The 25,341-nt window shown below is 44.1% G+C and overlaps 1 protein-coding gene across 3 annotated transcripts in view; it reads right to left on the bottom strand.

Moving 5' to 3' along the window:
- Positions 1 to 538: 538 nt before the first annotated feature.
- Positions 539 to 25,341, bottom strand: part of GSAP (gamma-secretase activating protein) — a 77,826-nt gene continuing 53,023 nt past the window's right edge. For 2 of the 3 annotated variants that reach the window (XM_087873327.1, XM_087873329.1), the window contains 9 exons: positions 20,954 to 21,015; positions 18,769 to 18,864; positions 16,877 to 16,947; positions 13,659 to 13,753; positions 10,012 to 10,131; positions 7,735 to 7,796; positions 3,090 to 3,194; positions 2,219 to 2,312; positions 539 to 1,404 (listed from right to left, as the gene is read on the bottom strand). In XM_087873327.1, the coding sequence (XP_087729453.1) occupies positions 1,313 to 1,404; positions 2,219 to 2,312; positions 3,090 to 3,194; positions 7,735 to 7,796; positions 10,012 to 10,131; positions 13,659 to 13,753; positions 16,877 to 16,947; positions 18,769 to 18,864; positions 20,954 to 21,015 (797 nt within the window). In that variant the 3' untranslated portion in view covers positions 539 to 1,312. The remainder of the gene's footprint in view (positions 1,405 to 2,218; positions 2,313 to 3,089; positions 3,195 to 7,734; positions 7,797 to 10,011; positions 10,132 to 13,658; positions 13,754 to 16,876; positions 16,948 to 18,768; positions 18,865 to 20,953; positions 21,016 to 25,341) is intronic. The other variant, XM_087873328.1, reaches the window with a different exon arrangement.

Genomic DNA, 25,341 nt, shown 5'->3' with positions numbered 1-25,341 from the left:
AGTGCTTAGTCTGCAGAGCTATCCAGGCTCTGTTAAGATTCACTTAACAATCATGTTATGAATTTAACATGGAGGTTTTCAAACCCGGCAGCTTTAAAACTTGTGGACTCCAACTCTCAGAATTCTCCAGCCAGCTATGCTGATTTAACAACTGCAGGGATTCACTTAACAATTGTGGCAAGTAAAATGGGGGAAAAAATCACTTAAATGTTCTCACTTAGCAACCATGGGCTCAATTGTGGTCATAAGTCAAGGACTACCTGTACAGCAGAATGTTGAAATGAATATGTTAAAGTAGCAGTTTAGCTCTATTGCAAGAGCATCAAAACATCAAGATAACAGCCACAATGTAGATTAAATCCACATTAAAAATGAGGTGGATCTTAAAACGCTAAGCGTTCGTATGGTTTGGGAAGTTATCTTGATTTTTTTGCTTCGTGTAAAAAACCTGTTCTCCTTGTGGTGCATTTAAACAATTAGAAAATTCACACAAAATCTCCGACACCAATACAATAAATAAAGACATCAAAGCCTCGTCCCAAATCTATACATTTATTTCCATTTACAAAAAAGGTTTGGTTTCTCAATTGCAATATTTTATAAGTACCTTGTTCATGCTCATATTATCTTATATATATACAATACAATAGCTGCCAGCTCCTTATTCAATCTTGTAGGTAAGAATTTAAATGCTAACGTCGGCACATTTTATGCCAACATTTCATCTTGATTATTTAATCGTATCTTTGCAATTGCTCAGAAGGGCAATTGCTTTGGGGCGGAAAGGGGGGGGCTCAGCGGCCTATTCTGTTAACAAATAAATACTACGTTGAATTCAGATTCAGTTTATTCTTGTAATGTTACAGCCAGATGATTCCTGTTCATTTTAATATTGGATTATTAAAAAATTATTTCAGAATATTTCAGTGCACCTATTATAACGAGACACAAAACATTTGAAGCTCGGACTCTATTCTGAATTCCAAAACACCCTTTTTTTCTAATTCAGTTTCCGTGTGAGGTTTGAAAATGAAAAAAAATAATAATCCTGTTTCAAGTTCAAAAGCATCTGAATGTAAAATATTTTGCATTCAGAACAATTTGCAAATCCCAGTAGTAGGCCGTTGTTAAAAGCCGGTTCATTACAATGAACTCTAGTCATCAGTAAACAGAAGTTCTGGTATTTCTTTCGGATATAATATTACAGCTTCCTATCAGTGTCTTCTCTGGAATTCAGTTGCAAATATATTAAAAGGCACAACGAAATTCAGACGCTACTGGATTCACAATTTTGTCTTGCTCATTAAATAAGTTAAAGGCCTAAGAGTATTGTAGTGTGTTTCAGTGCCACTTCTTCAACCAATCTTGCATTCATGTTGGTTTCTTCCAGAGAAGCTGCCCAGCCTAGGAAATGATGGTGCAGAGAAATATTAATATTATAGGATGGAGGTTGATCACTGGTGTCATTAGTAAAATGAAAGCTGCTAATTTCAGATTGCAATTTCAGATTGCAAATAGCAATAGCACTTAGACTTATATACCGCTTCACAGTGCTTCACCGCCCTCTCTAAGCGCTTTACAGAGTCGGCCTATTGCTCCCCAACAATTTGAGTCCTCATTTTACCCACCTCGGAAGGATGGAAGGCTGAGTCAACCTTGAGCCAGGTGAGATTCGAACTGCCAAATTGCAGGCAACTGGCAGTCAGCAGAAGTAGACTGCAGTACTGCCCTCTAACCACTGCGCCACCATGGTTCAGGTCAGGGCGCTGATTAATCCCATTCTGCCTTTGGGATAATCGCACCTTGATTAAGAGGGGTGGATTGAGACCTTTCCTTGCCAGCATACTTTAAGAAAACAAACCCGAAGATATATCTTCTAAGAAAACTCATTTATTTGTTATAAAGAAAATAAAACATCTCACTAATCTAATAGTTACATTTTTAATAAAGTTCCTGCCGGCCACCTCTCTGTGGTCGGACTTCTTGGCAAGAGAAGAAAGAAAAGTGTAAAGAAGGAATGTGGGTGGAGGACATGCGCAGTTTAGCTTACTGATAAGAATTCTTGGCAAGCTACGGAAAGTCTGATAGTCCAGAAATGAGAGCTCAGCTGGTAAATAAAAAAACGCAGTGACAATGCAGTATATCATAGATTTTAAATTCAATTATAATCTAAAACCAAGATAAACTCGGTTAATAAAACAAAAGGAGATAGACTTACCTTGACGTTCCATCTCTACTATGGTAGTCACCAAATAGTTAAGCGGGAGAAACTCAATCCGGGTTGATATTCTGTCCGTGAATGGTATATTGTACTGCAAACGACAATGCATTCCAGCATTGAATGGCTATAATTTAACTCCCATGTTTCAAGGGATTAGAAGAATCAGAAGCAAAGTTGTTTTAATGAAAAGAAAGAAGGACTAGGGTGATATGACAGCAGTGTTCCAATATTTGGGGGACTATCACAAAGAAGAAGGGGTCAAGCTGTTCTCCAAAGCACCTGAGGGCAGGACAAGAGGCAATGGATGGAAATTAAGCAAGGAGAGAAGCAACCTAGAAATAAAGAGAAATTTCCTGACAATTAGAACAATTAATCAGTGGAACGACTTGCCTCCAGAAGTTGTGAATGCTCCAACACTGGAGTTTTTTAAGAAGAGGTTGGACAACCATATGTCTGAAATGCTATAAGGTCTCCTGCTTGAGCTGAGGGTCGGACAAGAAGACCTCTCAGGTCCAGCGATGGGTTTCAAAAATTTTACTACCGGTTCTATGGGTGTGGCTTGGCGGGCGTGGCTTGGTGGGCGTGGCAGGGGAAGGATACTGTAATGAAAAAGGAGGCGTAAGAAGCCTTTTCTAAGGTAAGTAGAACAACAAAGCGGGAGGAACAGCTGTGCCACGCGATTTAGATTCACTAGAAAGCAGGATTTGTCCGAACCGGTAGCATTTTTTTACTAGCGGTTCTTGTGAACTGGTCCAAACCGGTAACATTTCACTCCTGCTTCAGACCATGGGGGTCAGATTTTTTTTTTAAGAAAAAGGGGCGGGAACAAACTAGCCCATATTCTTGACAGGTGATCAAGCTTTTTTACCTGTTCATTGCTGAGTTTCTCAAACAAGAGTTTCACGTAGTTCCTTGCAATAGTGCTGTTGCTTAAAGAATGGTTCCATAGCTGGCAAACTTTACAACCAATTGCCTGCATGATCAAAATAAGAAGGGAGACAGAGATTACACTCCAAAAGATAGATTTTAAACCAGAGATGTTCCTCCTAGGAATGATTGATAGAAAAATGGGAAAAAGTCACTATTATATTATATTGCATATTCTAACAGCGGCCAGAATTACACTAGCGCAAATGTGGAAGTCGACCAATACACCATCGGAAGAAACAATAATAAAGAAAATCCTCGAATGCGCCGAAATGGATAAATTAACATTGGAGATCAAAGAAAGGGAAGGCTCAGATTATTATAAAGTGTGGAATATGTTTTATACATGGTTGGAAAACAGAAATCAAATTAAGAAATAAGAATATAAGGTGAAATTTGATATTAACATACTGGATATAAATGTAAATAATGATCCTGCTAACAAAACAGTTAATTATGAATATGAATTATGAGTATTTAAAAATAAAGAGAAGGAGCGGGAGGATAAAAGCTAAGAGTAAAGACAAGACTCACCGCCCTGAGTCCGAAAGGAGAAGGGCAGTATAGAAGTTTGAATCAACCTCAAACTGTTTAAAAAGTTTGAGGACCCCTGTGTAATAGTATTCTCCCAGCTTTTAATTTCTACTTTTATTATCTAGCCATTGATAAAACGAATCCCAAGTAAAAAAAAAAAATCCGCATCTTCTTTATCCTTTACCTTTAGCATTAACCTATCCATTTCTGCAAAATCTAATATTTTTTTTATTCTATTTTCATCCGAAGGAGTTTCCTCCTTTTTCCAATGTTGTGCAAATACAATTCTCACTGCCGTCAAAACAATGTAGTATTAAATATAGATTCCCTTCATTATATTTTTCTGGCAAAATATCTAACAAAAATATTCCTGGCTTTAAATCCTTTTTCAGTCATGTGATAACCTGAAACGGTCACTAAACAAATGGTTGTAAGTTGAGGACTACTTGTACTAGGGTGGGAGCATTTTTAGGGTTGTATCACTTTGCACAGAAGATCTGTCCTCCTAACTCAGTGGTGGGTTTCTACCAGTTCGTGCAAACCGGTAGTGGCTGCAGCGGGAGGCTCCGCCCACCTGCCCGGACATCTTCACGGACACTCTGCACATGTGCCACATGTGAGCGAAGCGAATGTGCGCACACGCGTGCTCACATTTCTGAACTGCTAGCAAAGGTAAGTGGAACCCACTACTGCTCTGTAGGCCAGATTCTCGCATCTTTGCACTGTGAGTACAATTAATTTTCTTCCAGCCACCTATAAAAACATGAGGTAAACTTGCCCTGCTTGAAACAAGACAGATGAGCCAAAGAGGCACAAATGTTTCTTAATCGGCCCCCAAAAAGACAGATGTCAAAATAATATTAATCCTGGCTCGGAATCCAAATGAAATTGCGACTGAAGGAATCTGATCCTACGGCTCTAAAAATAATTTCCCAACGCCTCACAGCTGTTCTGGAAGAAAATGTCATTTCGTTGACTTTCTCCCTTCTCCAAAGCAGAAAATACAGTGATAAGACAGAAGTGTCTTTGTGGTGGTGTTGTGTTGTTATTTTCATACAACCAAATAAAGAATGCCTTTCTGTCAGAAAGTTCGAGCTGTCTTGTCTCTTGAAATAGACAGGGAAATTTACCGGAAGAAATTTAAGAGAGAGAGAGGGAGGGAGAGGGAGGGGGGAGAGAGAGAGGGAGGAGGAGGGAGAGAGGAGAGAGAGGGGGCAGAGAGAGAGGGGGAGAGGGAGGGAGGGAGGGAGAGAGAGAAGGAGAAGGAGGGGGAGAGGGAGAGAGAGAGGAGGAGGGAAGAAAGGGAGAGGAGGGAGAGGGAGACGGGAGAGGGAGAGAGGGGGGAGAGAGGGAGAGAGGGAGGGAGACAGGGGGAGAGGGAGGGAGAGAGGGAGAGAGGGAGGGAGACATGGGGAAAGGGAGGGAGGGGGAGAGAGGGAGAGAGGGAGGGAGACAGGGTGAGAGGGAGGGAGATGGGGAGAGGGAGAGAGGGAGGGAGACAGGGGGAGAGGGAGGGAGGGAGGGGGAGAGAGGGAGAGAGACAGGGGGAGAGGGAGGGAGATGGGGAGAGAGGGGGAGAGAGGGTTAGGGAGAGAGGAAGGGGGGTTGAAGGAAAGGGAGAGAGAGGGAGAAGGAGAGGGAGAGGAGAGTTAGGAAGAGCGTGGGAGAGGGGGGAGGGAGGGAGGAAAGAGAGAAAGAGGGGGGGAGAGAGAGGGAGAAGGAGAGGGGGAGAGGAAGGGAGAGGGAGACAATTAGGTTTAAAATCCTTTAGACCAAGAGAGGCTTCTACAGACAATTCAGAAATGGGATACTGAAGAGGTAGCTGTACTGATTCCAGCCACAGAAATATAGATAATTTCTCTTTAGAGTGTTTCAGGAGACAAGCATATGAGAAGAACATATTTCTGCACTTACTTCCAGTTTGTTTCCGGAACACAATTATTCCTCTAAAATATTTATAGATTGGATTGTTTTAAGTGCCCTCAAACCAGCGATGACCCCTAGCAATCACATAAATAGACTTTCTCCATGGCAATCAGTCCCTAGCTTGGTATTTCAACTTTTTCAAGAGGATATCCATCAACGCTGTAGATCGGGGTGTCAAATTGGATTTCGTCGAGGGCCGGATCAGCATTGTAGTTCTGTTCCGCGGGGGAGATGGGACGGATGCCTCCTGCAGCACTTTGCCAGCCAAAACGAGACATTGGGGGGGGGGGTGCTGCGTGCGGCCCATTTTTGGCCTGGGCGGCTTCCTGCAACATTTTGCCGGCCAAAATGGGGCACGGGAGGCCGTGTGTGGCCCCTCCGGTCATTTGCTATTTCCAGGCTGGCCCCGCGAGCCAGATTTAAGCACCCCGCGGGCCAAATCCAGACCGCGGGCCTTGAGTTTGACACCCCTGCTGTAGATAGTCCTCAACTTACAACAGTTAGTGACCGTTCCAAGTTACAACGGCACTGAAAAAAATGACGTACGGCCATTTTCACACTTACGGCCGTTGCAGTAATTCCGTGGTCCCGTGATTTACACTCGAATACTTGACAAGTGGTTCGTATTTATGACGGTCACAATGTCCCAAGGACACGTGATCCCCTTTTGCGCACCTTCTGACAGTCAAAGTCAACAGGGAAGCCAGATTCACTTAACAACTGGGTTACTAATTTAAAAACTGCGGCGATTCACTTAACAAACAAAGCAAGAAAAGTCCTAAAATGAGGCAAAACTTAACCAATTTTTTCACTTAGCAACGTAATTTTCAAGCTCAATTGTGCTCGTAAGTCAAGGACTACCTGTATAGACAATTCCATCCATCTTCTGAGTCCTTCGGGAGTAGGGCGGTATATAAATTTAATTATAAATAATTATAAATAAATAAAATCATCTTCTCTTTCCTTTCAGCTTTCTGGACATTACAGCCTTCTCGTGAAGACTTTTAATAAATACCTGTTTCTCCCCAAATAAGACCCTGTCTTATATTTTTTTTGAACCCTAAAATAAGCGCTTGGCCTTATTGCCATGTGTTCAAAAGCCCGATTGGGCTTATTATCAGGGGATGTCTTATTTTGGGGGAAACGGGGTACTTGCGAATGTGCTTTTTTTTTTAAAGAAATACATGCAGCTGTATTGGTTGATCCAGAAACTGCATCATTTCTAACTCTAAATTCTCTGTAAACATTAGGGGTATTGGAGTTACGTTTGAAGGGATAAAAAAATAATAATGAACGAAGTGCTCAACATCTATTTAAACAGGGTTGTGAAAAATTGCTCAACTTTTCAAGTCCTCACCATAGTTTATAGAAGTCGAGATAACAGAAATACTTTAAACCAAGCTTCTCTTAACTCTTACAAATCTGTTTTTTTTTTTTAATTTGATTTATATGCCGCCCTTCTCCAGAGACTCAGGGCGGCTTACAATGCGTTAAGCAATAGCCTTCATACTTTTGTATATTTTATACAAAGTCAGCTTATTGCCCCCACAATCTGGGTCCTCATTTAACCTACCTTAGAAAGGATGGAAGGCTGAGTCGACCTTGAGCCTGGTGAGATTCAAACCTGCAGAAATTGCAGGCAGCTGTGTTAATAACAGGGTGCATTAAACCACTGTACTACCAAGGCTTTTTAATTAACGTGTTGCTCTCAAATGGGGCATTTTTTTCTAAAATAACTACTTGCAAAAAAAACCACAGAGTTCCTGAAGTGTTGTGTGCCGACATTTGAATTTGGGGATTTGTTTTCACTCTGCTCTGGGACTTGCCAGAAACGTGGGAGCGTTTGGAGAGATTTGGAGCAATAAAGGGGCTGTTTGAAGTGCCAGCTGTTTGTGTTATCTCTGTGCCGTGCTCTGGGTCATCACACACTGTGACTCTGGAACGGTCATTAAAAGAATGGTGGTAAGTTGAGGACTACAGATCGTACGGTCTGTAGGCGCTTAGGAAAATGGTTCTGTGGACAAGGCTTTTCGACTTTTATCCAACCTTTGCTCCCAAGATTTATATATTTACTGCAAACAGATGCAAGATTGGATGACTAAATACGGAAGTTAGTTCATAGTTACCTGGGGAAGCCTCGTAAGGATACTTAACTTGAGCTTCACGTTCTTCTCAGTGTTGTCCAGTTCTTAAAAATAAAGCAAAAGACATGATAAAGGGACCCAGAGCATATAAGTCTACGTCAGAGGTGAAATGCTCCCGGTTCGGACGGGATTGCCCGATCCAGTAGCGATGGAGGCGGGTGGTTCGGAGAACTGGTAGCAAAAATCCCTGCCTCCCCCCCGTTGCCCAGCTGAGCTGCGCAATCATCAGAGGCTTTTTTTTTAATTTTTAAAAGCATTTTTTCTACAACCTCTTTGGCCGAAAAAATGCTTTTAAAAGTAAAAAAAAAAAAAAAAAAGCCTCTGATGATCGTGCGGCTCAGCTGGGATCATCAGAGACTTTTAAAAGCATTTTTTCTACAACCTCTTCAGCCGAAGAGGTTATAGAAAAAATTGTTTTTAAAAGGAAAAAAAGCCTCTGCTGATCAGGCAAGTCAGCTGGGATCGTCAGAGGCTTTAAAAAAAAAGAGAGAGAGCCTCTGCCAATCAGTCAAGTTAGCTGGGATCGTCAGAGGCTTTAAAAGCATTTTTTTTACAACTTCTTTGGCCGAAAAAATGCTTTTAAAAGTTAAAAAAAAAAAAAGCCTCTGATGATCGCGTGGCTCAGCTGGGATCGTCAAAGGCTTTTAAAAGCAATTTTTCTACAACCTCTTCGGCCGAAGAGGTTATAGAAAAAATGTTTTTAAAAGGAAAAAAGGCCTCTGCCGATCAGGCAAGTCAGCTGGGATCATCAGTGGCTTTAAAAGCATTTTTTTTACAACCTCTTCAGCTGAAGAGGTTGTAGAAAAAATGGTTTTAAAAGTAAAAAAAAAAAAAGTTGGCTACGCCCACTCACTCATATTACCCACCACTACCAAGCCACGCCCACAGAACCCGTAGTAACAAATTTTACATTTCACTACTGGTTTAGATGCCATTGCTATCTTGCAAGTATCAAAAAGTTCAGAGGAAAGTATCAAAAAATAACGATCTAAAAGTGTCAAACATGCAATAATACTGCAAGTATCAAAAGGCACAGAAACACAAACAAAATATGCTTTTTTTCCCAAGTTTGCATCTATCTGCCTTGCTTATTCATTGATGCTTGCAACACCGAGTAAGCCTTGTGGCGGTGACTCACGGCAAATTCCCAGTACGTCCATCAATTTAAAATTTAAAATCACAGGCTGCCTAATTGGAGATTCCCTATTCCTGCTGCTTTTTTCCTGTCTAAAAAGGACTGCTAAAAACAAGAGGTCTCTAAATGTCCAAAGTTGGCAATTTTTGAGACTTGTGGACTTCAAACTCCCCAGAATGGAGACTTTCTTAAAGAACGATAAGAGTCTTAAGAGGCACATTTTACCCGCATGCTAATAGTAGTCAATATTCATATAAGCAAGTCATAGCACTTAAGACTTATATACCGCTCTCAGCTGTTTACAAATGTCAGCCTATATGTCCCCAATAATCTGGGTCCTCATTTTACCAACCTTGGAAAGATGGAATGCCAAGTCAACCCTGAAGCGGTCAGGATCGAACTCCTGACAGTGGGCAGAGTTTGCTTGCGATACTGCACTGTAACCATGGCGCCACCATGGCGCAGACTACAATCCGTACGAATAGTCCTTGACTTAACAGCCATTCATTCAGGAACCACTCAAATCACAAAAGCGCTAAATGAAGGGACCTTGGACTTAAGGCCATTGTACCGTATAGACATAATTTTGTATTTATTTATTTATTTTTGGCATGTTTACGTAGTGTAAATTGGAGGTGGCGACCCTTTGAGAGCTGTACGCAACGAAATTTCATTTTAATGTATGCCGATTAGTGTACATTCAGAGTGACAATCAAGTTTCTGTTCTGTTCTGTTCTGTTCTGTTCTGTTCTGTTCCATTCCATTCCATTCCATTCCATTCCATTCCACTCCACTCCACTCCACTCCACTCCATTCCATATTTTCTACTCTACTCTACTCTACTCTACTCTACTCTACTCTACTCTACTCTACTCTACTCTACTCTACTCTACCCTACCCTACCCTACCCTACCCTACCCTACCCTACCCTACCCTACCCTACCCTTCTCTGGAACTGAAAAAGATCAGTGCTGAAATCCTCTCTGGGGCTGACAATCCTGTTTGGATTGATTTCACCACAGCCCTTTTCAAGCAGCCCTGGGGAATTCTGGGAATTGAAGTCAACAGGCCTTAAAGCTGCCATGGTCGGGGACAGCTGCTGTAATCTGCAGGAGGAATATTACCTTTCCAAAGATTCAGGACGTTCTTTTCTGTTAGATGCAGAACTCCGTGGTCAATGTACTGCAGGACCATGTGCAAAGGGAAGCACCTCATCCCCACTTCCAGGTGGCGAGTGTGGAACCCTGTATTAAGGAAGACATTAAGGAAGCTATAAGGAGAAGTGCAACTTCCCCCGGGGAGCCACGGAACGAAGGACACGAGAAACGACGTTGAGAGAGCCTTGTGTCAATTATATTTATCTGAACACATACCTACCACGCCTTCCTCCTCCTATTTTTCCCACGACAACGACACCGTGAGGTGGATTGGGCCGAAAGAGAGGGACTGGCCCACAGTCACCCCACTGGATTTCAGGGCTTAGTATTAGTACTCACGGTCCCCCATTTTCCAGCCTGGTGCCCTGAACCATTAAACCAGGCGTGTCAAACTCGATTTCATTGAGGGCCGCATCAGGGTTGTATTTGACCTCGGGTGGCCAGGTGGGTTGGGTGGGCATGGCCAGCTCGATGTCACTCATGTCGGGGGGGGCCCTGTAGTGGCCCGAGCACTCTGCCAGTGAAAACGGGCTCTCCATTTTCGGCTGCAACAGCCCGCTGCAACCGTCTGCCAGAGAAAATGGAGCCCGGGAGGGCCACCCGTGCCCCTCGCGAGCTTCGTTTTCGACTGTGACGTCACCTGCAACCCTCTGCCAGCAAAAACGGAGCTCGCGAGGGCCACGGGCGGCCCTCCTGAGCTCTGTTTTCGCTGGCAGAGGCACTGCAGGCTGGTCCTTTGCTGTTCCCAGGACGGCCCCGTGGTCCAGATCTAAGCACCCCGAGGGCCGGATGCTTAGACCAAACTGGGTAGGAGAAAACTAGATAAACGTGTAAGAAAAGTACTTCAAAGGTGATGCCACCTCCTGCAACTTTACCTGCATTTAATCTGAATAGAATAGAATAGAATAGAATAGAATAGAATAGAATAGAATAGAATAGAATAGAATAGAATAGAATAGAATGGAATGGAATGGAATGGAATGGAATGGAATGGAATGGAATGGAATGGAAATGAATGGGAATGGGAATGGGAATATAATAAGAATAAAATAGGTATTTATCTGCTTTGATACAGAACAGAACAGAACAGAATTCTTTATTGGCCAAGTGTGATTAGACACACTAGGAATTTGTCTCTGGTGCATATGCTCTCAGTGTACATAAAAAACAAGATACATTCATCAAGAATCATAAGGTACAACACTAAATGATAGTCATAGGGTACAAATAAGCAATCAGGAAACAACCAATATCAAGATAAATCGTAATATCATAGAGCCATTAGCCGTGATCACGAGGCGTATCTGCCAATTAAAAGCAGGACTGGGGGTTTAGCTTTTAAACTTCTGTATAGTATTCTTTCTCCCATTGCGGTACCCCCCAAAATAAATAAATAAATAAAACGATTTTTAAAAAATCCCACTTTAACAATTGTGAACTGACGCTCTGTAATTATTTCCATTTCAAAAACTTGTTCCTTCATAAAAATCTGTCCTCTAGGGGACATTAACATTTTCATCTGTCCTTGGACTTATCAAAAAAAACAGCAGCGACCTCTTAGGAAATTAAAAATATAACAAAACCCATGACTTGACAGAAGCCAGCCTCAAGCGTCTTACCCAACAACTCACAATGATTTCACAATGGACAAAACCATTAGCCACGTTTTCCGGTGAGAAGCCGTCTTAATCAGATTTTTTAAAAACAAGGCAAATGTTTTGGGGACAATGATAACCTTTTTGCTGTTTTGGAAAAACATGTAGCAATATCTTGGTATTAAGACATTGATAAGTTTCTCCTCAGAAGTCCTTGTTCTCTTATGATTCTTGGAAGTACATTCTCCAAAGCACCAGAGGGCAGGACAAGAAGTAATGAGTGGAAGTGAGACCCAACCTAGAACTAAGAAGAAATTTCCTAACAGTGAGAACAATTAACCAGTGGGACAGGGGTGAAATGCTCCCGGTTTGGTAGCGATGGAGGCGAGTGGTTCAGAGAACCGGTAGCAAAAATCCCTGCCCCCCAACACCATGCCCAGCTGAGCCGCGTAATCATCAGAGGCTTTTTATTTTATTTTTAAAAGCATTTTTTTTACAAGCTCTTTGGCCGAAAAAATGCTTTTAAAAGTGAAAAAAAAAGCCTCTGCTGATCAGGCAAGTCAGCTGGGATCGTCAGAGGCTTTTAAAAAAAAGAAAAGCTTCTGCCAATCAGGCAAGTCAGCTGGGATCGTCAGAGGCTTTGAAAAGCATTTTTTTACAACCTCTTCCGCCGAAGAGGTTGTAGAAAAAATGCTTTTAAAAGTTAAAAAAAAAAAAAAAGTTGGCCACGGCCACTAAGTCATTTTACACACACACACACCAAGGCACGTCCACAGAACGGGTAGTAACAAATTTTACATTTCACCACTGCAGTGGGACCAGTTTGCCTTCTGCAGTTGTGGATAACCATCACTGGAGGTTTTCATGCGCATGCGCCAATCGGCTGGCCTTTGAGTGCGGGAGTACTGGAAACCGGAAGAGCTGGTCTTCCGTTTTCCGGTGTGAGCATGCATGCCGGCCAGCTGATCGGTGCGTACGCATGTGCAGCAGTAACCGGAAGACTTGCTGGCTGGTGCGCATGTGTGGGCCGGAACCCGGAAGTACCTTACTTCCCGGTGCACGGATGCCCCCTGGTCAGCTCCTCTTCCTGGTCGCAGCCCTGAAGAGATTGTTTTGAGCCTGGATAGTTCAACAGACAGAGCTCTGTAATTTAACACCAGCTGTCTGTAATTAAAGTAAGATCGAATCTCACCAGGCTCAAGGTTGACTCAGCCTTCCATCCTTTCTAAGGTAGGTGAAATGAGGACCCAGTTTGTGGGGGCAATAAGCTGACTTTGTATAAAATATACAAAAGGATGAAGGCTATTGCTTAACGCATTGTAAGCCGCCCTGAGTCTCCGGAGAAGGGTGGCATATAAATCAAATTTTAAAAAAAAAGTGTGCAAAGTGCTCCCTTTTCAGCACTCAATGCCGAAAAAGTTCGCCATCACTGGTCAGGGGTGTCAAATTCAATTTCTTTGAGGGCTGCATCAGGATTGTGTTTGACTTTGGGGGGCCGGGGTGGGGGGTGGGGGCGTGGCCAACTTGAGGTCACTTGTGTCGGGGGCGCCTGTGGTGGCCTAAGCGAAAAAGCCTTTTTTTCTGAAGCTCTGTTTCGGAGGCTTTCAGAGGCAGAAAAAAAAGTTTTTTTCTGAAACAAAGTCTCAGAAGTTTCAGAGGCAGAAAAAAAAAAAAAGCAAGTTACAGAGCTCACAACCAACGAACCTGTTGCTAAAATTCACCTCTAGGAACAACTGATTTGGGGGTATTCCGAGAGGGCGATCCACCCACCAATCAGCTTTTTTCTTCTTTTCCTCCCCAAAAACTAAGGCGCGTCTTATACTCCAGTGCGTCTTATACACCGAAAAATACGGTAGTTTGGGTCATGAAATGTTTGCAAGCAAGCAAGCAAGCTCAGAGGATACCAAGAACTTGTCATAAAAAAAAAAAAAAACCATACAAAACTTCGGAGTGGCATATGGTTTACGTGTGGCTATTCTAGGCTGCTTGAAGCGACATCTCTGCAGCCCGAGGACTCACCTGGGGGCAAAGGCAGACACATCCCGCTGGCTGCCTGCAGAATCCGACACATGATATGGAACACCACGGCCTCATTTGCTTTCTCTGGTTGCCTGCTGTACAAAAATAATAATAATAATAATAATAATAATACAAGGACGTGAATGTGCAAATGTTGCACAGCGGTAGACAGCGAGCCGGTCCTGCCCCTTACAATGGGTTATCCTGCTTCATAAATCATATTCCCCTTGAAGTTCTTCGGCAGAGGGAGGAAGGAAGCAGGAGACCCGATGGTGCGTCACACGGTCAGCCAGATGTTCAAACCTCCAGTGATGGAGCCCCCACAACTTCTGGAAGCAAGCCATCCCACTGATTGATTCTTCTCACTAGGAAGTTTCTCCTTAATTCCAATTCTCTCCTGAATTAGTTTCCACCCGTTGCTTCTTGTCCTGCCCTCAGGTGCTTTGGAGAATAGGTGGACTCCCTCTTCTTTGTGGCAGCCCCTGAGATATTGGAACACTGCTATCGTGTCCCCCCTAGTCCTTATTTTCACTAGACTAGACTATACTCAAATTATTACAACCATTCTTTATATGTTTTAATCTCCAGGCCTTGAATCACCTGAGTTGCTTTTCCCTGCGCTCTTTCTAGGGCAGGGGTCAGCAACCTGTGGCCCTGGAGCTGCATGCGGCTCTTTGGGCCCTCTGCTGTGGCTCCCTGTCAGGTGATCCCACCACTGGCTGGCTCCGCCTCTCGACCTCCCCTCCCACTCACTCCTTGCCTGGCCTGAGGTAAGGATGGATGGCGGGGGATGGAGAAGCGGCCGGGGCAGAGACAGAGAGATACAAAGAGAGTGGGGGAGAGAGAGACATAGAGCGACACAGAGAGAGGGGGAGAGAGGGGGGAGGGAGGGAGAAGGGGACGGAGAAAGAGATGTCAAAAGGGTTTTGTGGTTCCCGGTGTTTTTTAACAACTGGTTCTCTGCCCTAATGACCGGCTGGGTAGGCGTGGCTGGGGGGGAGGGGTCATGTGACTGGTAGAAGTGAGTGACGTCGAGTTGGCCACGCCCACCCAGGTTTTGTGTCTCCCGGTGTTTTCTTTTCTGTGGGAAACGGGCCCAAATGGCTCTTTGAGTGTTTAAGGTTGCAGACCTTACGTCGTGGTGACGATGTAAAACATGGCTGCCAAGCATCCAAAATGCAAACAGGGGTGACTGCAGGAGCGACCATGGGGGTCTTGAATCTTTTAAGCAGCCTTGGAAAGCTCTATTTATCTATTTCTATCTATTTATTTAATTGGTTGACCTCAGCTTTATTATTTTTTTTTACAAATAACACATGCCAGCACACTTTCTTCCTCCTAATTTCCACACAACAACAACCCTGTGAGGCGAAATTGGGCAGAGAGAGAGAGAGAGAGAGAGAGAGAGAGAGAGAGAGAGAGAGAGAGGGACTGATTCAAAGTTACTCAGCCGGTTTTCACGGCGAAGGCGGGACTTGAACTCAGGGTCTCCTGCTTTCTAGCCTGGTGCCTTAACCACTAGGCCAAACAGGCTCTCAAAGTCTGTTGTAATTTCGAACGGTCCCTAAGCAATCGGACATAATTCAAGGACTACCTGTAGCAATTGGAGTGCCTAGCTTTGAGAACGGATTGTAGTTCCTTTGATTAGTTTCCATCCGTTGCTTCTTGTCCTGCCCTCAGGTGCTTTGGAGAATAGGGTGACCCCTTCTTCTTTGTGGCAGCCCCTCAAATATGGGAACACTACTATTGTGTCACCCCTAGTCAGTGTTGAAATCCTAATTTTTTTTACTACTGGTTCTGTGGGCGTGGCTTGGTGGGCGTGGTGTGGCTTGGTGGGCGTGGCAGGGGAAGGATACTGCAAAATCCCCATTCCTTCCCCCCCCACAGGGAAGGATATTGCAAAACCTCCATTCCCACCCCACTTTGGGGCCAGCCACAGGTTGTATTTGCCGGTTCTCCGAACTGCTTAAAATTTCCGCAACCGGTTCGCCAGAACCTCTCAGAACCTGCTGGATTTCACTCCTGCCCCTAGTCCTTTCTCTTCATTAAACTAGACATACCTAGTTCCAGGGGTGGGTTCTAATTTTTTTTACTACCGGTTCTGTGGCCGTGGCTTATTTTGTGGGTGTGGCTTGGAGGTCATGTGACTAGGTGGGCGTGGCTAGCTGGTCAGAGTCATTTCTGGAAGGTCCTCGCACTTACGATCAGTCCTCGCACTTACGACCCGACTCATTTGTTTGCTTCTAACACTGATCAGCTGTAGGACGGCCCTTTGAAGCCCCGCGGCAAGAGTTTCAACCGTTTTTTTCCCCTCTAGTCATCAGCTGGGACTCAGGAGGCAGCAATAGATTGGGGGTGGGACCAAATAAAAGGTAAGAATAACGTGGGTGGGGGGGAGAACCGGTTCAGTGACGTCATATCGTCACCGCTACTGGCTCGGCCGAACCGGACCGAACCGGGAGGAACCCACCACTGCCTAGTTCCCTCAATTGAACTTGATTTCTGGTGAGTATGCAGTTTTCTAGACAATCATTTGGAAGAAGTTGCCAACTGCCTTCTCCTAGTTTAGACCACAGGTAGTCCTCGAGTTACGACAGTTCCTTTAGTGACCGTTCGAAGTTACAACGGCACTGGGAAAAAAATCACTTATGACGGTTTTTCACCTTTACAACTTTCGCAGCATTCTCATATAATCAGGTAATCAAAATTCAGATGCTTGGCAACTGACTCATGCTTATGACGGTCGCAGTGTCCCGGGGGGTCATCTGAATCCCTTTTACGACCCTTCTCTGACAAGCAAAGTCAACGGGGAAGCCAAATTCACTTAGCAACCGTGTTGTTAACTTAGTGATTCACTTAACAACGGTGGCAAGAAAGGTTGTAAAATGAGACAAAACTCACTGAACAAATGTCTCACTTCGTAAGAGAAATTTTGGGCTCAATTGTGGTCGTAAGTTGAGGACTACTTGTACAAACCTAATAATCTTGGGGTTCCCCATTTAATTTCTAGCCAGTCTCAATTTGTTATGCTTTGGGGGCCAAATATGAGAACCGGGTGCTATGAGTTGCTAATATTCAACATGTAATAATAAACTTTTAAGTCGTGATTATGGTTCTTTCATCAAGAAGTCTATTAATGTGCGATGTAACGGATTTGCCGTTCCTGCTTCTGCCCCTCATTTTTATCCTTAAATATCTTATGAAAATTAACTGCTTACAATGAGAGGGCCAAGGAGCAAGGACTGTATTTCCTCCAAACATTCTCCATCATCCGACAGATTAGGCCCAGCTGCAAATATAGAGAGAAAAAAGAATGTATCTGAATCAGGGGCGGGCTTCAAAAATTTTAGCGAGGGGTTCTCTGCCTGGTTGCTGAGTGGGCGTGGCCATGGTGGGCGTGGCCTAGTTGGCGTCCTGCACTACGGCGTGGGTAGGTATTTTTGCCCTCCCCGGGCTCCAGAGGCCGGAAATGTCCTGTTTGCTGACTTCCGGTGGGACAGGAAGGCCCAAAAATCAGCTGTGTGCGCCGGAGCTGAGCTAGGGCAACACTTGTGTGCCCACTGATATGGCTCCGTGTGCCACAGGTTTGCCATCACAGCCCTATTCCAAAACCTGAAGAAAAAACACAGGTCAACACAAACACACACACACACACATTTATTGCAGTCTCTCCCCTTTTTTCTCCTCCTACTATTCACTGGGCTCTTGATTCCTCCAGTCACTCAAAACTGTCCCAACATGACCTTAACCATGGTTAGAAAATGGTTAGGCATCCAATCCATAGTTGGATGCGACACTATTCAATGCAGTAGGCCAGTAGGATGCGACATGGCACGCGTGTGTCACTTTGGGCACGCATGCCATAGGTTCACCATCACGGCAGTAGGCTATACTAGATGATATTCCAGAAAATCTTAAGATGCCCGTCTGGAAAAATGCTATAGTTGGCTTTCCAAAAAGACACAAAATGGCGTTCTTGAAAAATGCTAGCTGGCTTTCGGGAAAACCGCTAAACGACATTCCGGGAAAATGTTAGATGGCTTTCTGGAAAACAGCTAAATGACGTTCTGGAAAAAGCTAGATGGCTTTCCAGAAAACCGCTAATTTGCTTTCCAGAAAGAAACAAAAACTAGATGATTTTGCAGAAAATCGCCAGATGACTTTTCAGGAAATGAAACATCAAAAGCGTTTGCTCTGGAAATCATGAATAACTTGCCTTTCAACTCTGTTTAGCTCCTGTGAAAATCCAAACACACAAACACTTCTTGGGGTACAGAAGTAAAACAGAGGTAAGGAATTTGCAACCGCTCTCTCTCTCACTCTCTCTCTCTCTCTCTCTTTGCAGCAAACACACAGTCTATTTTCCTATCGTTTTGAGAAGCGGAAATTAATGAAAACTATAATATAAGCCAAAAATAGGCACATCACTGTTAAAAACAAAGCCCCAGCTTCTTATGAGGCGTGGCCACACTCTCTTTGGATCCTCAACAGTGGTGAAATTCAAATTTTTTTACTACCGGTTCTGTGGGCGTAGCTTGGTGGGCGTGGCAGGGGAGGGATACTGCAAAATCCCCATTCCCTCCCCACTCCTGGGGGAAGGATACTGCAAAATCCCCATTCCCTCCCCACTCCTGGGGGAAGGATACTGCAAAATCCCCATTCCTTCCCCACTCCACAGGAAGAACACTGCAAAATCCCCATTCCCTCCCCACTCCAGGGGAAGAATACTGCAAAATCCCCATTCATTCCCCACTCCAGGGGAAGGATACTGCAAAATCCCCATTCCCTCTCCACTCCTGGGGGAAGGATACTGCAAAATCCCCATTCCTTCCCCACTCCACAGGAAGAATACTGCAAAATCCCCATTCTCTCCCCACTCCAGGGGAAGGATATTGCGTAATCCCCATTCCCACCCCCTCTGGGGTCAGCCAGAGGTGGTATTTGCCGGTTCTCCGGACTTCTCAAAATTTCCGCTACCGGTTCTCCAGAACCTGTCAGAACCTGCTGGATTTCACCCCTGCCTCAACACCTCGCTTTCCCAAAAGATTGGCCAAATTTGATGCAAGATTTTCCCCCCCAAAATTAATTTTTTTAACAAAAAGAAACCTACCAGTTTTGAAACATAATCCACAGCTATCTGATCAATCTTTTTTTTGCCAATGTACTGCAGTGGTCTCAGGAGATGCTCTTTCAGTTGTGCCACCATCTGTAAAAAAAAAAAAAAAGTGCCAATAAAGGAGAATATTTGTAGCTTGGGGTTGAAATGAGGATGCTCCTTGATGCTCTCTGTTTTCTTGCTGATACTGATGCTGTTACCTAGTATGGCAACAAAACGTCTACAAGGAAACAACCAAGCTCACCAAGAGAACACCGAGGACCCCTCGTAAAAATATGTGAACAACTAAAATTAAAATATTCTGACTTATAATACACTGCAGAAAATAAGCATAAATCTCATGCATAATCTTAGGACTGCAAGCAAAGTGCCACAGAATCGTATTACTTCCGCTATCAAGAAGGAATCTTGTGAGTTGGAAAACGGAGGAATTTTCTGCACAACAAAAAGTGTGCGTAAATCACAATATCGGTTCCAGAGAGCAAAAGGCTGGAACTTCAGTTGCTAAGGATGTCTCAGATAGCAAGGGAAGGATTCAGTGGCTTTTCTGCTCACCGATCATTAAAAAAAACACACCTATTTTTCTATTCAGTGGGTTCTTTTTTAGCCAACCGTTGTCAAAATATCACAATCCAGTTCGGAGATGGTTAAAACTGCCCTAATGTTAAATGGCGAGAGCTGGCCAACTTTCACTGATCTTGAAAAGACTGAATGCAGTTGGTTCCAGTTAATACTTGGAATAGAGACATTGAGAATTCTCTCGATCTGTTAAACTGGAAAGCCAAAAAAATATATCTCGGCAGGACGCGATGCAAGCTACTTCCACCCTGTGGCCAAGATAACTCACATGCTCATGACATCATCAAAAGTTGAACTTGCTGAGCAAAACTTCACCTTGTAAATTGGCTAAGTAGGCACTTTCCGCTTGAAAAGTTGGTGAATGTTTCCGTGTACCCTGTTTCCCCCGAAAATAAGACCCAACCGGAAAAATAAGTCCTAACATGATTTTTCAGGATGCTCGTAATATAAGTCCTACCCCCAAAATAAGCCCCAGTTAAGATTGCATTTAGTACTGTATTTCCCCCCCAAAATAAGACCTAACCGGAAAATAAGCCCTTGTTAGGAAATGAGTATTACCTATTTTGTTGGGTTGGCGATATATAAACCATCAATATAGCTTTAAGACTGCTGTATTGCATCATACTGTGTCCTGATTGGTTAGCTCTATAGCCAATCTCCTTAAGAGGGAGCTAGAAACATGGTTTGTTTCTCTTTGCTGTTCTTGCTCTCTGATATCTCTGTATGCTACTGTTTGCAAATCCGGAAGAACTGTTTATTGTGAATGACTACGACGACTGGTAAGAAGACTTTGTTATTGGATTATCCCTGGACTGTCGTTTTGCTATGTCCTGCTTTATATGTGTATGACCTGGACTGTGCCTTACTATTTCCTGAAAGTAAACACAATTCAGTGTATCTGTGTGTTGACTGTGTTTTATTTGTACCTACTCTCAATCGCTTTCATGTGCACACCCTTGCTATTCAAGGGTTACTTTGAGAATTCCTTAACAGCCCTAATGCATCTTTTGGAGCAAACATTAATATAAGACTTGGTCTTATTTTCGGGGGAATAGGGTAGCTGTTTTGCCAATGAAGGGAAACAGTAGCTGATCAAGGAATAACAGAATAATAGGGTTGGAAGGGGCCTTGGAGGTCTTCTAGACTGACCCCCCTGTTCAAACAGGAGACCCTATACCATTTCAGACAAATGGTTGTCCAATCTCTTCTTAAAAACTTCCAGTGTTGGGGCATTCACTTCTGTTCCACTGATTAATTGTTCTAACTGTCAGGAAATTCCTCCTTAGTTCTAGGTTGTTTCTCTCCTTGATTAGTTTCCACCCATTGCTTCTTGTCCTGCCCTCAGATGCTTTGGAGCATAGCTGGACTCCCTCTTCTTTGTGGCAACCCCTGAGATATCGGAAGACTGCTATCATGTCTCCCCTAGTCCTTCTTTTCATTAAACTAGACATACCCAGTTCCCGCAACTGTTCTTCCTATGTTTTAGCCTTTAGTCCCCTAATCATCTTTGTTGCTCTTCTATTAAAGAATAATATCTATATTTTCAGGTTACCCTTACAGCATTGAAGATTTTCTACTGTCAAGTCAAGAATGCACCCACCAGTCCTGTTAGCAAGCTTTGCTGATAATCTTCGTCTTGAAAAAGAGGAGCTGTTCTTTCTTCTGAAAGTAAAAGAGAGAGAGGGAGGAAGGGAAGGAGGGAGGGGGAGAGAAGGAGAGGGGGGAGGGGGAGAGAGAGGGAGGAAGAGAGAAGGGGGAGAGAAAGCAGGGGAAGGGGAGGGGGGAAAGAGGGAGAGAGAGGGAGAAGGGAAGAGGGAGAGGGAGAGGAGGGGAGAGAGGGGAAGGGGAAGGGGAGGAGGAAAAGGGGAGAGAGGGAGGGAAGGGGAGAGAGAGAAAGAGGGGGAGAGGGGGAAGGAAGGGGAGAGGGAAGGAAGTTAGGGCAAGAGAGAGACAGAGAGGGAGGGAAGGGGGAAGTGGGAGAGAGGGAGAGAAGGAGGGAGGAAGAGAGAGAAAGAGGGAGAGAGGGAAGGAAGGGGAGAGGGAAGGAAGGAAGGGTGTGTGAGAGAGAGAGGGAGGGAAGGGGAGGGGAAGTGGGAGAGAAGGAGGGAGGGAAAGAGAGAAAGAGGGAGAGAGGGAGGGTAGAGGGAGGGAGGGAAGGGGAGGGGAAGTAGGAGAGAAGGTGGGAGGGAAGGAAGGAAGGGCAAGAGAGAGAGGGAGGAAAGGGGAGGGGAAGTAGGAGAGAAGGAGGGAGAGCAAGAAAGAGAGAGGGAGGGAAGGGGAGGGGAAGGGAAGGAAAGAGAGAAAGGGGAAAAGGGAGGGGAGAGAGAGGGGAGAGGGAGGAGGGAGGGAGAGAGAAGGAGAGAAAAAGAGGGAAGGGGAGGAGAAGGGGAAGTGGGAGAGAAGGAGAGGAGGGAGAAAGAGAAAGAGGGAGAGAGGGAGAGAGAGAGAGGGAGGGGAGGGGGAGAGAGAAAGTCAAACAGCCAGTTTAGAGGACATATGCTACATTTCAATGTTGTTTTGCAAACAGAAGTCAGGGCTTAATTTCTTCTCAGTGCCATTCCAAACATTTCGACATGTTCTGATTACCCGCAATGCAACAACAGAGATTAGAGATTTCACAACAGGTTTCAATTGACATCCATCTTAATGGGAGATGCAGAAGGAAATGAACAATGCATACACAAGGTTCTCAGGTTACGACCGCTCGTTCAGCGACCCTTCAAAACTTGCAACAGCACTCGCGGGGGATTTACGACAGGTCCTCCGAGTTCTGACCATTGCAGCATCCCTTCGGGGACATGATGGAGATTCGGCAGGTCGGATCACAGTTATGTCGTTGCGACAAACTGTGGTACCTGCCAGCTTTCCGCAGGTAAAGTCAAGGTGGAAGCTGGCAGGTATTGGAAAGTCAGGGTCGTGTGATCTCTTCACTTAACAACCCGCACAATCCTGGCTTAAGGATGTCAACTGGGGTTGCTGTCGCTGAGCAACACAGTCCTGAGATGTCGTATTTTACAACCGTGTCAGTTAGAGATGGCGGTTCCGGTCCAAATTGCCGTCATAACCCAAGGACTACCTGAAATTCGTTTTAAATATTTCCACCGAATAACAGATTGAAGCACAATAAACACAACACCCTGGTGGCACAGTGGTTAGAATGCGGTATTGCAGGCTAATTCTGCCGACCGCCAGTGGTTCGATTCTGACCGGTTCAAGGTTGACTCAGCTTTCCATCCTCCCGAGGTCGGTAAAATGAGGACCCAGATTGTTGGGGGCAATATGCTGACTCTGTAAACCGCTTATTGAGAGCAGTAAAGCACTGTGAAGCGGTATATAAGTCTAAGTACTATTCTATTCCTTTCTTCCTTCCTTCCTTCCTTCCTCCCTCCCTCCCTCCCTTTCTCATTCTCCTTCCTGGTGGCGCAGAAGTTAGTATGCAGTATTGCAGGCAAACTCTGCCTACAGCCAGGAGTTCGATCTTGACCGGCTCAACGTTGACTTAGCCTTTCATCCTTCCAAGGTCGGTAAAATGAGGACCCAGATTGTTGGGGGCAATAGGCTGACTCTGTAAACCGCTTAGAGAGAGCGGTAAAGCACTGTGAAGCGGTATATAAGTCTAAGTACTATTCTATTCCTTCCTTCCTTCCTTCCTTCCTTCCTTCCTTCCTTCCTTCCTTCCTTCCTTCCTTCCTTCCTTCCCTCCCTCCCTCCCTCTTTCCCTTTCTCATTCTCCTTCCTGGTGGCGCAGAAGTCAGTATGCAGTATTGCAGGCAAACTCTGCCTACAGCCAGGAGTTCGTTCGATCCTGACCGGCTCAAGGTTGACTTAACCTTCCATCCTCCAAGGTGGGTAAAATGAGGACCCAGATTGTTGGGGGACAATAGGCTGACTCTGTAAACCGCTTAGAGAGAGCGGTAAAGCACTGTGAAGCGGTATATAAGTCTAAGTGCTATTGCTATTGCTATCCTTTTAAAAAAAACAACTATTAAAAATACACATAAGATATACCGGCATGTGCACACACAAGACGCATATTTATAAACGTATCTTTGCCTTTTTTCATTGTGTTAATATAATATAATGTGTCTGATTTTGGTGTTATAGCCAAACATTATGTTATAGTTTTGATCTATTTCCACTTCTCAAAGTGGTAGATCTTATATGAATTATAACAGCACTTGGAAGAAACTAAGAATTTGTTCATATGCTGCGCTCGTATGTATAAACATATAAGGCAATATGTATAAACATATAACTTCCTGAAAATCGGTATCCTGATGTTCACAACATGTGCCACAGTCACTTCCAATCTACAAAACCCGTAAATAAGCCACAGTTTATCTATATATGCCACCAGCAACCACAGGAAGCAGCTTCTCTACAAGCGTATACAAAACAATATGGTTAATCAAGATACGTTCAGCTGCTGTCCTACAAATTCCAAAAAAGGAGCAGCCATATTCAAGGAACTTTTTTTTCCCTCACCACAAGTCAGGAACAACAAAGTCACAGAATTTGTGGAATGTCCTTTCCCTGTTTTTGAAGTTGACATTTATAAGTTACAGATGGTACAAACTCTCTGAAGAAGAAAAGAAGGGATGCTGCCTTAGAAGAACATCTACTCTTATCTGAAGAGAGATCTAAGTGAGCAAAAGACTTCACTTCCTTAGGCAAAACGACTATCATATTCCGTGTTTCACCTCACCGAATTTACTAGTTGAAGTAGACAGGTTAATGCACGGACTTAGTTGGAAGGGACCTTGTAGGTCATCTAGAGTCTCAACATCTTTTTATATAGTGTGGTGACCAAATCTGGATGCAGTACTCTAGGTGTGGTCTTACTAAGGCTTTACAGAGTGATATTAGTACCTCACGTGATTTTGATTGAATCTCTCTGGTAATGCAATTTAGGATTGCTTTTTTGGCTGCTGCCGCACACTGTTGGCTCGTATTGAATTGGTTGTCCACTAAGTCTCCAAGATCTTTCTCACAGTTACTGCCATTAAGCCTGGTTTCTCCAATCTGTGTGTGTCAACTCGCAAAGCATCCCTGGCCTGCTCTCGAGTTGCAATAGGCAAGGGGTATGGGAAAACGGCGAAGCAGCACAGCAGGCAAAAAACAAAAGCACATTCCAGACATATCTCTCTCAAGGCTGTCTCCCAGGGTTACCTATAGCGGCCTGAAGGGAGTGATCTCTACAACCCGCGGAATTGCTCCGTTGGTGAATGTGACTGATGACATACCCTGGAAGGAGGGGGGAAAACAGGGTCAAGCCTGAGCCGTAAATTACGTGGGGTCAGAGTTGGCTTCATTTGAAACGACATGAAGCTCCTAATAAATAACTGGATTTCTTTTGAAGCTTGGCTCAAGGCTCATGATTTAATTAGGGCATCCGTTGGAACCCTGACAATGTGTACTTTTGGTTGTTCTTGCCTAAGTGTAAGACTTTACTTTTCCCTACACTGAAGTCTTACACTTATCTTTTTTTTTTTATTTAAAAAGTTTTACAAATACATTTTTCCCCCGGTTTCCCCCCCCCCCAAACCCTCCCTAACCCTCCCCTCCCCCCATGACTTCCTCAAGATGAAATCCAAATCAAAATCACATTTTATAATACTTTAACCCCTAACTATTCCACCCCGTGTGCTATTCATTTCTTCGTAAATAACATCCAGTTATTCTATCCCTATATAATACATTCAGCTAAAAGCTATCTGATATTTCCTAGTTTGATATTTATTCTGTACATAATCTATCCACTTCTTCCACTCCCATACATAAGTCTCTTGAGTCCGATCTTTTAGATATGCTGAAATCTTCGCCATCTCTGCAAAACTGGCCATCTTCAAAGTCCATTCTTCAACAGTGGGCATAGCATCATTTTCCCAATATTGACCTATCAATAATCTAGTCTTACACTTATCTTGAGTTGAGCCTTACCTCAACAACACTCATCAGCAACTTTATTAATCCTGTAGGATTCACATT

Source organism: Pantherophis guttatus, chromosome 7 (assembly GCF_059756535.1).
Source record: "Pantherophis guttatus breed Tessera chromosome 7, ASM5975653v1, whole genome shotgun sequence".
Classification (NCBI taxonomy): Eukaryota; Metazoa; Chordata; class Lepidosauria; order Squamata; family Colubridae; genus Pantherophis; species Pantherophis guttatus.
The sequence above is the reverse complement of the archived record's forward strand: the minus strand, read 5'-3'. Positions and strand labels throughout refer to the sequence as shown.